This window comes from Ochlerotatus camptorhynchus, unplaced genomic scaffold (assembly GCF_037179485.1).
Source record: "Ochlerotatus camptorhynchus isolate MF236.1 unplaced genomic scaffold, CSIRO-AGI_Acam_v1.1 ptg000330l, whole genome shotgun sequence".
Lineage (NCBI taxonomy): Eukaryota > Metazoa > Arthropoda > Insecta > Diptera > Culicidae > Ochlerotatus > Ochlerotatus camptorhynchus.
In genome coordinates, this window is record NW_027040818.1 from 17,674,929 (window position 1) to 17,689,870 (window position 14,942).

The 14,942-nt window shown below is 38.3% G+C and overlaps 1 protein-coding gene across 1 annotated transcript; it reads left to right on the forward strand.

Annotated features, from left to right (window-relative positions):
- Window positions 1-4,075: 4,075 nt before the first annotated feature.
- LOC135708654 (zinc finger protein 62-like) lies at window positions 4,076-5,757 on the forward strand. Its single transcript, XM_065230756.1, has 4 exons — window positions 4,076-4,211; window positions 4,283-4,871; window positions 4,927-5,379; window positions 5,451-5,757. Exons 1-4 carry the CDS (start codon window positions 4,151-4,153, stop codon window positions 5,665-5,667), a joined length of 1,320 nt encoding a protein of 439 aa, XP_065086828.1. The 5' UTR covers window positions 4,076-4,150; the 3' UTR covers window positions 5,668-5,757.
- Window positions 5,758-14,942: the final 9,185 nt, after the last annotated feature.

Consider the following 14,942-nt stretch of genomic DNA (forward strand, 5'->3'; position numbering starts at 1 on the left):
TTTAAGGAAAATTGCAGGATATTTCAAGGAATTCAAAGGAATTATGGGATATTTCAAGAATCTCATGAATTTTGCGATACTTCAGAAACAATGCAAGGTCTTCAGGAAATTTTATAAGTATGATTAAAATTTCCGGAACAATAGAAAAATTAATGAACTTTGGGAAAGATTCAAAACTTCATGGAAGTCCAAATAAAACTAGGATTTTTACGCGAATTGTCAACTTTTGTAGATGTTCAAAATCTTCCAGAGAACCACACCTCTACCTGATTACATATGCTAGTCCTAGATCCAAATTGATACATGTAACTACAGAATAAAAGAATCGTGAAGCTCTTCAATCTTTTTTTTATGAATTGATCCCTTTTACGTATGGTCCGGACCTCCCGAAAGACCAGATGGTGGCCAGCAGAGTTCGCATGCTGGTCCCAGATCCAAATTCATTAATGTAGCATCAAAATAAGTGATTTAAAAAAAAAAACAGATCTCTATTGGATCTTTTCTATGATTTGGCCCCCTTTACGGATATTCCGGATCTTTCAAAGGACCGTTCCATGGCCACCAGAGTGCACATACACACAAAAAATTATCGTTAATAAAATTAAAAAAACCATTGATAGAATTAAAAGTTTGCGTTGGTTCTTTTTGGTAGAAAGTCTTTTGCATTCAAAACAAAAGTCGGCCAACTGTCAATTCAAAAGTAGCTCATTCTTTAATTTTAAAAGTTGAAACTTTCAATACGAATTGTAGAACTGTCAATCTAATAGCCTATGGTTTTTAAATTTACTCATTAAAGGTTTTAATTTAAAAGATGTGCATTTTTATCGCAATGGTGTACGTTTTCATCTCAAATATTATTTATTGCTTGAGAAAAATGAAACACATACATATTTTATTTAATTCATTTGAGTTTATTAAAATTTTCAGTCATCACTGAAAGGCCACTGCATTATGGAATCTTCCATTGGAAGTATTTTACACTAATGGTACAATTGATATCTGAATAATTACTTCCTGATGGGCTCGGTGTGGAGACGTGCTTGAAGAAAAGTTCCTGCTTAATGGTGATGGTTGATGGGAGTAGCTTTCCTTTCCGGCAAGACTGACGAGGCTGCTGAAGATCAAAACACATCAATTAGTCAAATCGGAAGCAAGATCGAAAGTCTTCAAAAATTTCATCAACTTACCTCCAAATCCGGCAACTGGAGTATCCTTCCACTCGGTAGTGTCCCCGCGGGTGCCTCCATATTATTATTCGTATCGTAAAGAAGGGAAACTATCGTGCCGGCGGATGAAATATATGAAAAAATAGAATACACTGCTGCTACTCCTGCAAGTTCTCACAGCTGGTTTTGTTTTATTTTTTATTTCCCATGTCAAATTTAGCGGGAAACGGAAGTCCAGTACTGTCAAAAACTACGCAATGAAGAGGTATTTTGACAGTTTTACAACTTTTATTTAAAAAAAATCACTTTTAAAATTACAAGTCGAAAGTGAAAGAAACATTTTTAAACCAAAAATATAAGTTTAATTTTGAAAACTTTCATAGTTGAAACTACGAGGTTGGGAAACTTTTAATTTGATTATGCATTATTTTTATAGCAACAATTTTTGTTCTTTGTGTGTACTGGTTTCAAATCCAAATTCATTCATGCAGCATAACAACAAGTTGATTAAAAAAATCTAGATTCTTTTTTACTAATTTTTCACATGTATACATGTTCCGGGTCTTCCAGAGGAATGCTTTGCTATCCCTTGGTTCTACATTTTTGTCCCAGATCCAAATTCATTCATATATCACAATGTTCAAAAGAAAAACAAAACAAACATTTCATAGATAGCAACGTTTGGGCCGGTAGCTATCGCGCTGCTATATTTGTTAACCCCGAGGGGCGATTGGAAGATTGCCGCAAAAGCTCAACGCAGATGTCGCCACTGCATGATGATGATAATGTTGACAGACTGCATATAAAATCCGTGAAAATTAGCAATAAATCATAATTTTCATAAAGCCTGCGTGACATCCTTCCAATATAACATTCGAATTGAAGAAGAAAACGTTTTTACGAACAGACTGATGTGCATCTTCGAATTTTCCGGGTGAACTTTGATAAGATATATTCATTTCATTTCACGGCTTCATCAATGCTGCATCGTAAATATGATGGTAAACAGAAGTAAATAACTCAATTACTCAAAATAAAGATGATTTTTCATCTTGTTATCACTTTGAAGACCATCTAGCACCATTTTATAGTATGGTGCGTGTTGAGTAAATCAAGTTCCGGTGCGTTTTCCGTCGAAAATTGTGAGTATCAATATGTTTGCTTAAAAAAGGCCAATATGAACATTTATTGAATATTGGCGTCCTATACAACCAATTCTGTATTACCACCAGCATGATACAACCTTTCCTAAGTAAATTCACTTAATTTCCACTTTCATCTTAGTGTAAATCGCACATATTTACCATTTTCTGAAAAATGCAGCTGCGCAGGAGGTAACCTCTCCCTGTGGGTGCAAACTTGTTATGCATAATTTGCCATGAAAAACATCTCCGATCCATACCGAAATAATAACAAATAGTTTTCAAACACGTTTTCTTACACGATTCAAGCAAAAGTTTCCACGGGAAATTATTAGTTTTTCTTTATGGACCGATTTGCCCCAAAAAGCGTCTGTTTTACTTGGAAAATTTGGAAACTATCCTCCTTCTAGTAGTTCTCACTTCGAAATGTAGGTGGCGAAAGCTTGGAAAAGTTTCACTGCAAGACGCCAATTCACTTGTGTATTTTCGATTCAGGCCAACGTATTGATGAACGTATTGAAGTATTTTTTTATCGAATAAACGTGTATTTTGTGTAATAATGTTTTTTTTTTTTTGTATTTTTTGAATATATGCATTTTTTTGTGTATTAGAAAAATAAAAGTGTATTTGTATGCATTAATGTATTGAAAATCAGATATAAGTGTATTCTGTCATTTCAGTGTTTATGTTTACCACTCGAACCGAGGATCAAACGGATCAAACTCACAATGTTGACGTTTTGTTTGACAAATGCACAACACACGTGAACATTGAAAACTCGGAATTTCACCCATTTTAAAGAAAAGAGGCTTAACTCATTAAATACGTAGACAGTTTTTTTGGGTTTCCTCGCCCTCCCCCTCCCCCCCTTATAAACCTGCGTAGACAAATGTCCCCTTAATTGTCTACGTAGATTATGAACAGCCCCTTACCTCGCTCATTACGCATTAATAAGCATCTGTTACATTACGCTACATCTGTTACATTACGCTACATCTGTTACATTACGCATTAATGAATTATCGCTATTTATTTGTGGCTCACAACTACTCAAAATGTTTTTTTTTTTATTTAATAAATGATTTAAGGCACTTTTCTTAAAAATGGGCGAAATTCTGCTCATTAATGCATTGTTTTGTGATTCAAGCTCGGATTAAAACACAAAATAATAAATTTTCGCATTTTGTTCGAATTCAGCATTTTGATTGTACATATTTTCGATTTTTTCGTGCAAAATGACGAATTATCGTGTATTTTTATTATTCGTCGAATATTTTTGTATTTTTTTCCGAATTTTGTATTTTTTGCATTTTTTTGAATAATGACGAGTAATGATGAATTTTTGTGCATTTTTTTCATTAACGTATTTTCGATTCATTCTCGAGAGCAGTGAATTGCCCCTCGGTTAACCCGCTGTTCACCGAGAGGCAGATTGTTATTTCCCGCACTTGAATACAACCCCCAGTGCGGTTACTGAGTTTTGGTGGAGGTTGCTAAAATAGCTTTAGCAACGCATTGGTGTGGGTGCTCTTAGGACCTAATGCAGAATGTTCAGCTTGATATTTATTATGTGAATAAGAAATTTTCGTCGATCTCTGAGAATATTTTTTTTTTCTAAATACACCTGGCATCCCTGACGACTACGCACCAACAAGGTAATGGAATCGATTATTTTCGTTAACTGGACATCCCCAAACTATGTCATTTGACGTATATATAATTTATGTTTGTCAAGAGTCTTCAAAATTTTCTAATCTTTTCGGCATCAATTTTGTGTTTGGTTTGTTTGTCCTGTTAAAAATATATTAAAATTTAGTATATTTACATACTTCATAGTTCAAAATGAGTGTGGAGCCAGAGGGTATGACCAGTTGGGCGCAACCTTATGAAAACTCCGAGCCAGGTTTGAACCTTTTACCTTTTGAGTTTTGTAGGAATCCATCGCATACGTAACTCAACCTTTTGTTGTATTAGAAAGCATTTGCATCAAAGAGGAGCCTCTGTCGGATTGTGACCTCGGCGATGAAGCCTCTCCTGGACGTTCGAAGAAACGGGAAAAACCGACTTCCTTTGGCATGGCCTTTTGTGTCCTGTGTCTACGGGAGTGCACCTCGGATGTGCTAGTACGATTCTCAGCTCAGTCGAAACGCAATCATGTTGACGTAACCGAGGGTCAACGGAAGCTGGAGCAGGTCCTAGGACTCTCCATGGCATTGGATGATGGTGTGGTCTGTCGAACCTGTTGGAAGTTGGTGGACATTGTGGGGGATTTTCGGGAATCTTGCCTCAAATCCGCCAGTTGGATCGAACGATTTTCTCGGGGAATGCAGTATGAGGCCGAAATTGATAGTTGGCTTTCGCGTGATGTATTCAACTCGATGGAGGCGATGCACAAAGGTATTCAGGATAATAGGAATCGTATCGAGCTGGAGGAAGTCATTGCTATGAATCCTCCGGAGATCAAAGTCGCCAGGAAGGGTCGGAAGAAGCCCGTGGTGAAAATGAAAACTGAGGTCCAGATGGAGGGTTTATCCGACGACGTGGATGTTTCGGACAGTGAAAGGTAAACGGTCAGTCGATTTTTCTTGAGTGGATTATATGTTCATAATCATTTTCAGTTCTTCCAAAGCCACCCTGAATCCTGCTGTGGCACTGCTGGGGGATGACAATCACAATCCATCGATTCTGGCGTGTGAAAAATGCGGTCGAAAAATCGACGGCATAACGGCACATCGAATGCACGTGGAACGCTGTGTCAACGCGAAGAAGCCAAATTACCACACTTGTACGATTTGTAATGCCACGTTCAAGGAACTGAGCGGGCTGAGATTTCACATGAACAAACACAATGGCGTGAGGCCGTTCAAGTGCCGCAAGTTTTGCGACCGGACATTTTTCAGCAACTTCGTTCGGATCAAGCACGAAAGGGGCATCTGCGAGGTGGATGGACGCATTTGTTCGACTTGCGGTGCCCATCTGAAGAATGAGTTTTCCCTGAAAAAGCACATCGAAAGGGTCCACGGTGAGGCCAAGCATGTCTGTGCGACGTGCGGAAAGGCGTTCCGATCGAGGTGAGTGTGTCGATGTGTGGATTGTTTGTTAATTGAGTACCGTTTCAATAATATGTTTTGTTATTGTGCAGTCTAAGCCTTCGGACCCACCAGCGGGTGCACTCGGACGAACGGAAGTATCCCTGCAAGATTTGTGAAAAAGCCTACAAGTCACCGTACGCGGTTAAGGTTCACATGAGAATTCACACGCAGGAGAAACCATACGCATGCCATCTCTGCGAGCAGGTTTTTAACTATAAGGTCAGCATGAAGAGTCACATCGAACGCCATCATGGACAAACGGGATAGAGAGGATTGCGATTAAAAGATGATGCAAGGTAAGAACATTTGTCGGGCTGAATCTTTGAAGAACGGAAAAGAAATCCTCAATGCTGAATAATGGTAGTTTGTTTTTCCGTTGAAACCTAAGGAAACGCCATTCAAAAGCCAGAAAGAAGATTGAATCATATCTTCTAGAACAGCTTTAAACATTTGGGGAGATTTTTTTGTTTTGTTTTAAGGCAGCGGCGTCGTGTGCCTCATTTGTTTACCTGTGCACCAAACTTTTAGCGAATTCGTTTATTATTCAGTTCCAACCTGGATCGGGTATCAAGATTGGGTCTGCTTGTTTTCTGACAAACGTCAGTTTGCTCGTGTTTTTAAAACCTAGCTCAGGTTGAGGTTCACACTGACAAAAAGTTCGGTTTCGCACTGGGTTGGAACTGGTGTTAACCCCGATAATAAACGAATTCGCTATTTGTTCGTATAGTTTACCCAGTTTACCACTACATTAGTTTTTGGTTTATTTTTCAATGCTCCATGAATTCGAGGGACATATAGACGAGTGCACGGATGGATTTAAGTTCACTCACTCGACAAAAAGTGACACAACAGCGGGGCCCTGTTTACTAAAAATGAGCACATGAATAATGCTCGCGTAACATATGAAAGGGTCTATCAAGTTTTGTAAATAATTTGCTAGGTCCTTTACACGAGAATCAAAATACGCCCACGCAAACCAAGAGCACTATCGGGAAGGGAAGAATGTCCTCTCCCGATGGTGTTGTTAGTTTGCGTGAGCGTGGTACAACGGTACTGCCAACAATCAATACGAAACTAACGATTTTAAATTGGCTCACCACTTTAGTAGCCTATTGGTCCCAAGCAAACGATTAACGTACCCTATTCTAGTTGAAATTCTATTACTACACTATGTTTGTTTTGATTCGCTATGAAAGTTTGACAGATAACATCAGGGGTGTGTGGATTCATGCAGAACATGCAGGGGTGAGTGAAATAGCTTGGGACTGCTTGGGACCGTTGTTCTGGTACTGAGTGAGCCAAAAATAATAATGATTTTCTTCGGGACCCAGTGGTCTTAGAGTTGCCTCTATGGTACTGCTTTGTATGTCTGTCAATGGTATAAGTGGTTCGTGGATCAGCGGCAAGTATCGGTTGGAGATTTGGTGTTCGTGGCAGATGGAGAGAAGCGAAACGTCTGGGAGCGAGGCGTGGTGAAGAAGGTATTCGTTGGGAGTGACGGAAGAGTCCGTAGCGAAGCTAGCCGTTCTGGAGGTGAAGGAACAATCCCCGTACTGTTCCTGATGCAACCAGCCACAGGGTTTACGGGTGGGGGAATGTTGCCGTTGCAGTCAGACCTGAAAGGGTTGCGGTAGGATAACTACCGTAAACGCGCCCCATTTGATGCGACCGTTTTTGACGTTTCTTGCCATTCACTATCGCACCGCTTGTGTATTTACACAAAGGTGCGATAGTGAGTGGGATACGCTGAACATGGCCGTCGCTTTCGCACTACTTTGTTTGTTTACCCCAGCAGCTGGCTTGGAAAGAGGATAATATAAACTCCATCACGATAGATGTGTTTTTTTGTTGCGAATTATGTTTTGTGCCGATTATTGTACCAAGTAAGTAGTGTAATTGTAGTTTAATAGTTTATTTGTAGCTTTTAAAATATTGTGAAATCGTAGATTGTTCGCCACTGTAGTACCACAAACGAAGTGACAGACGGAGCGGCTCGAAAACTTTGGTGACTAACCTGCTATTGTAATTTTTCAGTGTACCACATGGCAACACCACTACTAGATTGAACTAGCATTTTCACCAAATGTACTAGAATGTTTTGGTTCTATCTCTTTCACTCTACTCAAAACTGAAATGCATAAAAAAATGACAAAATGATACGCACTCTTTGCACACTGTCAAAGAATCATTGTACACAAAATCAACTTTGTTCAAATCAAAACAAAAAAACTAACCCATCTGGTGGATGATGGCACAAGCTTCCAAGAAAATTCTATTACAGTGAACCACATTATTTAAATGGATTTCTTCGCCAGTTAGTCGTCTGTCACTTCGTTTGTGGTAGTACCAACAATCAATATGAAACTAACGATTTAAAATAGCTCACTACTTGACTAGCCTATTGTAAAGCCCTACAGTAAAAGTATGGACGTCTGTCAAAAGTTGTTCCAATCGAACCGTCAATATGCACCGCTTTGCTCGATTGGAACAGCTTTAGCCTATTGGTCCCAAGCAAATCTATTAACGTACCCCATTCTAGTCGAAATTCTAGTACTAGACTATGTTTGGTTTGATTCGTTATGAAAGTTTGACAGATAAAATGAGGGGCTCGTGGATTTTTCTATGCTTCGAGGGGTGCATCGATTAGCTTAGGACCGAAGATAGTACCAGAGCTGACCCAAAAAGTTGAGCACGTTTCTTCGGGACCTTCTTGTCTTACACTCAAAAAATTCCACACGTCATCATCATGTGCCTTACACTTAATTTTGCGCTTATTGTGAAACACATCCATTTCATGTGTGAATCTTATGCTATGAATCATGCCTGAACACTATGGATTTGAATGGTGACAAACTTGGATTCTATGTGCCTCATTTGGTGATATCAATAGCTTTGCACTTCATAGTTCAATATTCTACAATATTCTACTTCTACTTCGACTTCTACTTTACCGACTCTAAAATGAATCGACAAAAATATAAACAAAACTGCCAGAGGCCAGAGATTTCACATATCTTTTTAATGGGTCCGATTTGAGATTCGATTATGGACTTTTGGGGTGTGCTGCTGCTGGAGTCTTCGTTCGATCTCACTGTGCCACGGTTGTTCTCATATATCAGGCGGGTTGATATAGGATAAAGTCACAAGTCTTGTTTTCGATGTTTATCTTTCTGAGCAAGCAATTCACATCGCATTGAAATGCAAAACACGTTAAATCCATCTGTTTTTCAACATTTCAAAATTTGAAACACTATAAATTAACGTGTATAACACATTGAACCAATGTGAAATTCACTTAAAGTAAATGTGATTGTGCATTTAAAAAATCAAGTGCTGAAACACTTTGATCGAACGTGTGGAATTTTTTGAGTGTAGCTCTATGGTAGTGTCTTTTATTTAATTAATTGATAGGACCTCGCTGAGCCCGCCGAAAGTAGATTGGCATTGAGGAGTTGCAGTAGACGTTGAAAAACTAAATTGTAAGTTGTCGATTGTAAGTTTGTTTAATGTGATTAGTTTGTTAATTTTGAATATAGGCCCCAATTATGTAAGTCGAGTCGAGCGTCACTCGACTCGACAGACACTCGACAGGACTATTTTGGTATTATGCAGCAGTCGACTCGACGCGACGCTGTCGAGTAGCTCGACTGAATCAGTCACTCGTCAGGTAGTGACTCATATCTCACTCACATTCTGTCGAGTTGAGTTTGTTGTTATTTTCCCGCGTTAGCTTGCTTGGTGTGAGACATTGTAGTGTTTTTTCTACAAATTTTCTTAACGAGGTAAGAGTTTTAATTAAAACCCATTAAAACTACCAATTACATTACTCGCCAGAAATCTAAGCGATGCACATATTTTCAAGACTGGTGCAATAGCCGTATTCCTATACGTCAACTTGAAACTGTTTTTGATTAAATCTACCAGATACAAAATCGCCTCCTTATTCAACCTGTAAAATTTCACGCAACTGAAAGGAAAAAAAGGTTGTTCAATTGAAATGTAGCATTCACACACCAAAACGAAAAAAATCTGATTTACAGTAAAACCAAAGATAAATACTAAGATGAAACTGTCGGATGAAAAACTTTTAATTTTAGTGTCCTCTTTCACGGTCCCTTTCATCCAATGAATACCCCCAGTATGCAAGGTAATTTTGTGGTTTTGCTGCCCCCTCGGTACAGATGAAATTTTGCGCGCTTTTTTATCAAAACAATCACACCAAAATCAGAGATGTCCCATTTTTTTGATTATTCGATTAACAACTAATCGATTATTTTTTGTTCGCTGTGATGTCATTTTTCCACCAATGAGAGTGCAGCACATGTTTGAAACGATCTGTGATGATCCTCTGGAGAAGTTAATGCTTATATCGGCATGATATAACTGATTACAAATATTTTACTTTTCGGTTCGTTAATCGATTATTCGATCATTCGAATGAAAATCGGCCATCACTAGATGAATGTGAAACGTCATTTCAAATATAAGGACCGTACATAAATAATGATACAATTTGAAAGGGACCGGGACTAATCACAAATTACGTCCCCACGGTAACTGCAATAAACACGAGTGTTCACCGGTTGGTAAAACGTTGCGCAGATGTTCGTTATCACCCAATGCTGCATTTTTCATTGAGATCTTTTTACCCTTCTTCCAAAGAAGGTTAACCCTTTCCTTCCCATGGTAGCACAGGTGATCCATAACTTTTTTGACTTCCTCATGTTTGTCAGCGTGCCATTAAATAGGCAATACTTATCTAACCCTATTCGTATGGCCATTATATTCGACCATACATGGTTTTTGGAATCCAACTGGTCAACTATTGAAAAACAATTAAAATACTATTTATTTTAACCAAAAACTTTTTTTTATGGATTTGGTTATATGCAACATTTTTTGTTCCAGCACTTTTCTAAGGAACGCATATTTGTATGTCAAAACTATCAAAAACCGTGTGGGAAGGAAAGGATTAAGGTACACCGGGGCAAGTGAGAATAAGTAGTTATTAAGGATTGTTACTGCAGATTCCCGCCTGACCTAGTTCAGGGCAATTGAAGGTATGGGCTATACCTTCACATTCCCTGAACTAGGCCAAGCGAGAAATTGCGGTAACAATCCTTAATAACTACCTATTCTCACTTGCCCAGGTGTACCTTAACCTTCTTTGAAAGAAGGGTAAAAAGATCTCAATGAAAAATGCAGCATTGGGTGGTAAAGAACATATGCGCAAACATCGATGCAAATCGGAAATCATCATATCCAACCGATTTGCGATTTGGGCTAGAAATGCTCAATGATCAAATCTTCTACACTAGTATCATAGAGGTAACTCTAAGACCACTGGGTCCCGAAGAAAATCATTATTATTTTTGGCTCACTCAGTACCAGAACAACGGTCCCAAGCAGTCCCAAGCTATTTCACTCACCCCTGCATGTTCTGCATGAATCCACACACCCCTGATGTTATCTGTCAAACTTTCATAGCGAATCAAAACAAACATAGTGTAGTAATAGAATTTCAACTAGAATAGGGTACGTTAATCGTTTGCTTGGGACCAATAGGCTACTAAAGTGGTGAGCCAATTTAAAATCGTTAGTTTCGTATTGATTGTTGCTAGTATTTACTAGAGTCGGTGTATAATGAGTCACGCCAAGAGAAAAACAGTTGAACTCGCATCACGGTTTCCGAAGGATTCCCTTTCTTCTCACTTGGCAACAGAGGACTTCTACATCAACTTTAAATGACTTCTAGCGAGAACCAAAAATAAGGGCTGTAGTGAATCATAATATCAGTGATTTTGTCAAATTATCTTATCAAAAAATAGTAGAAATTCTCATTACTGATCAAAACCAAAGGTATCCCATGACCATTTAATGCTCACTGCGTGTTTATGATGATTTCTTCAATTTTATTTTATATTTCATTGCAATACCTTTCGTAGACCTTTCATAGCATCGTAATGTTTATTTACTTTGCACGATAGGTAGCCGATTTGACAGTTCAATAGGTAGACTTGGCTTCACTCTTGGCGTGACTCATTATACACCGACTCTAGTATTTACTTACTCATTGTCTGATAACGACATTGGATTTGAAGTATCGCGAATATTTCTACGCATTATAGAAATATTAACCAGCTCCTCTTGGTTATCCTCGTCTTCGTAAAAAAAATCAACACTTGTCCACATCGTTCTCTGGTAGTCAAAAAAGATTGCGACTAACTGGAAGACTACTGAGACTTATTTTAATCGTGGTTTCAATACAGGATAAAGAATCACGACTAGAACCAAAGATCCGACAACTTACGATAATAGCAACAATCAATACGAAACTAACGATTTTAAATTGGCTCACCACTTTAGTAGCCTATTGGTCCCAAGCAAACGATTAACCAACAATCAATACGAAACTAACGATTTTAAATTGGCTCACCACTTTAGTAGCCTATTGGTCCCAAGCAAACGATTAACGTACCCTATTCTAGTTGAAATTCTATTACTACACTATGTTTGTTTTGATTCGCTATGAAAGTTTGACAGATAACATCAGGGTGTGTGGATTCATGCAGAACATGCAGGGGTGAGTGAAATAGCTTGGGACTGCTTGGGACCGTTGTTCTGGTACTGAGTGAGCCAAAAATAATAATGATTTTCTTCGGGACCCAGTGGTCTTAGAGTTAACTCTATGATAATAGTACGTTCAGACTACAGAGTTATAACATGTTATAGTGCTATCTTGATGGTGGTTTCTGTGTTGCAATTATTTGACAACCGTTATAACATGTTATAACTCTCCAGTCTGGACAGCGTTTAACAGTTGAACCATAGAGGTAACTCTAAGACCACTGGGTCCCGAAGAATATCATTATTATTTTTGGCTCACTCAGTACCAGAACAACGGTCCCAAGCAGTCCCAAGCTATCTCACTCACCCCTGCATGTTCTGCATGAATCCACACACCCCTGATGTTATCTGTCAAACTTTCATAGCGAATCAAAACAAACATAGTGTAGTAATAGAATTTCAACTAGAATAGGGTACGTTAATCGTTTGCTTGGGACCAATAGGCTACTAAAGTGGTGAGCCAATTAAAAATCGTTAGTTTCGTATTGATTGTTGGTTGAACCACAAGCTGAATGCCATTAAAATACTTGAAATCCACCATGAAACCTCAACTTCGTTAATAACAAAAATTACACGAACTTCAATATTGTTACAAAAAAATCTTCAACGGAACAACAAAAACAAACTTGAATATTATTAATCATTAAAAATATTGATCGTTATCTGTCAAAAAATGACATGACGCTAGCGTTTTATGGCCAATTCAATCTGATTCAGTCGACTTCCATAATGCCTATTTTTGCTACACTCGACAGCCACTCGACGGCGTCGAGTGTCGAGTTACTCGACGAGAGTGTCGAGCTACTCGACGAGAGTGTCGAGCTACTCGACACTCGACGCTCGACTCGACTTACATAATTGGGGCCATAGTTTAGTTGAGTTTGTCCGTCAAAAGACCTACTTGTGAAAATCGTTTTTCATTCGCACCGGAGAAGTGCGAACATTACCGATTTCAAGAAGAATGGGAAGGAGACCTTACAATATATGTATATACCTTTTCCCGATCAAAAAATCTGCATATCTGTATATACAGAATCTTGGTTTTTGTCAAAACAAACTTCACGGTAAATGAGACTGACTCAACGGTACTCAACGTTAACTCAAACTCGCAAAAAAAAATCTCACACATTCGAACCGGTCTGCAAGTATGATACACGTCCAAAGCATACCAGACTGCTGTTTCCGTGTTGCTCCCGTTTGAAGCGTAGCTGCTGAAAGCTTCAATTACAACTAGTGGTGCATACCGCCATGTATTGTTGAAAATTTGGTGGTATGTTTCAAGAGGTGATAGAAGGTCTGCTTGGCTTACATCAGGCATTTGACCATTCACAAACTTGCCACCCGCCACCTAAAAAAGCTCGCTTTTAGTTGCACTATTTAACGACTATTGCACTATTTAATTTGTCATGGTAGTGTGATATCGACATGCCTAGAAATCAATGCATTAGGGATTAGGCAGACCATCCGAACTGAATTTAATCCTTTTTGAAGCAAACCAATGTCGAAGATTTAATTGAACCGCACTATAAAATAGTCATGTTCATGGTCACTTGTGGTCTGGAGTAAAAAACTACAGCTATAATGTGACCATCAAATCTATAAAAATCTAAACGCATTTTTTTAAAAATTATTTACACCTGTGTCGTGCACAGGTTGCACATGTGGACGCGACGCCACTGTTTTAAGGACTCCTTATCAGATTTCATTCCTGTCCCAAGAAGGATTAATTGAACTTTCCCTGATTGATGCTTTCAAAAAATTGCCTCAATATTTTTTTTCCTGTCATACTGCGAACCATCGAAATTTGTTTTGATTCTATTGCTAGAATATATCCTTAACATTTCTTAGAAGTAGTCATCCTAAGATACCTTTCTAGGCATCTGGGAATTTGCTGAATGTCTTTTGACTCTATAAGTCTACCTTAATATCGACCGATTAATACTGATTTAACATTAAAACATGAAGGCAGAATTGTTTATTTTTAGCGGCGCCGGTGGTGTAAGCGTGATTGCCTCTCACTCCAGCAGAGTAGAGTTTGAAATGTATGGTGTACCTATATTTATTTAATTTTTCATATCTGATCTTTTTGAAATTTACGTTGGTAGTTCAAATATTCAATTTTTCTCTCTCTATTGTATTTGGATTCTGTTCTTATGGTATTTTTTGTGATTTTCGTTGAGTAGGAATCAAATTCAGATTACTTTCAATATTATTGATATTTTTCTTTATAAGTGCAGTCTCGTATCTACATGTTTCTGATTATGTAATCGCAAAACTAGCTGAAAAGCTACAGCGACCTAGTGAGCACCATAGCTCGAGTCGTCTGTTAGTATTGTGTACTATATGAAGAGCCCAACCTAGATATTAGCCTATTAAGACTGCAGTTGGTAAACTCTACTACAACAACATAACTATCATCTTCACTATAGACTAAATAATCCTGAACTTATCGATTAGGAGCTGTTTACAAACTACGTTGAAATTTGTTTAAAGATGCAAGAAATGTTTACCCTTTCTACCGCTGCATGGATAATCATTAGTACAAATCTTAAAACAGATAAAGGACCATATACCCTCAAACATTCCCCATCCTTCATTCCGCACGTAGTATATATCCAGAACAACATGTGAAAAGGGCATACAAGCTTTTTGTAAACAAACCTTTGTAGGCCCTTTCCTCACCAACCGAGGGTCGCCCACGCAAACCAGCAATATCATCGGGAAGGGGAAAGTGTCCCCTACCCGGTGATGTTAAAGGTTTGCGTTGGTGTCATATGGGTGGCGAGAAAAGGGCATAAGAAGGTTTGTTTACAAAAAGCTTGTATGCCCTTTTCACATGTTGTTCTGGATATGACGATAAAAATATTATATTTTTAGTTATGTTTGTGATGTCCTGGATAATGAATTTGGCCTAA

Excerpts from the sequence above, each read along its gene's own strand:
- LOC135708654 (XM_065230756.1), top strand. The coding sequence starts at position 4,151 with ATGAGTGTGGAGCCAGAGGGTATGACCAGTTGGGCGCAACCTTATGAA. Across the intron at positions 4,872-4,926 it reads GATGTTTCGGACAGTGAAAG|TTCTTCCAAAGCCACCCTGA; the intron begins GTAAACGGTCAG and ends AATCATTTTCAG. Across the intron at positions 5,380-5,450 it reads GGAAAGGCGTTCCGATCGAG|TCTAAGCCTTCGGACCCACC; the intron begins GTGAGTGTGTCG and ends GTTATTGTGCAG.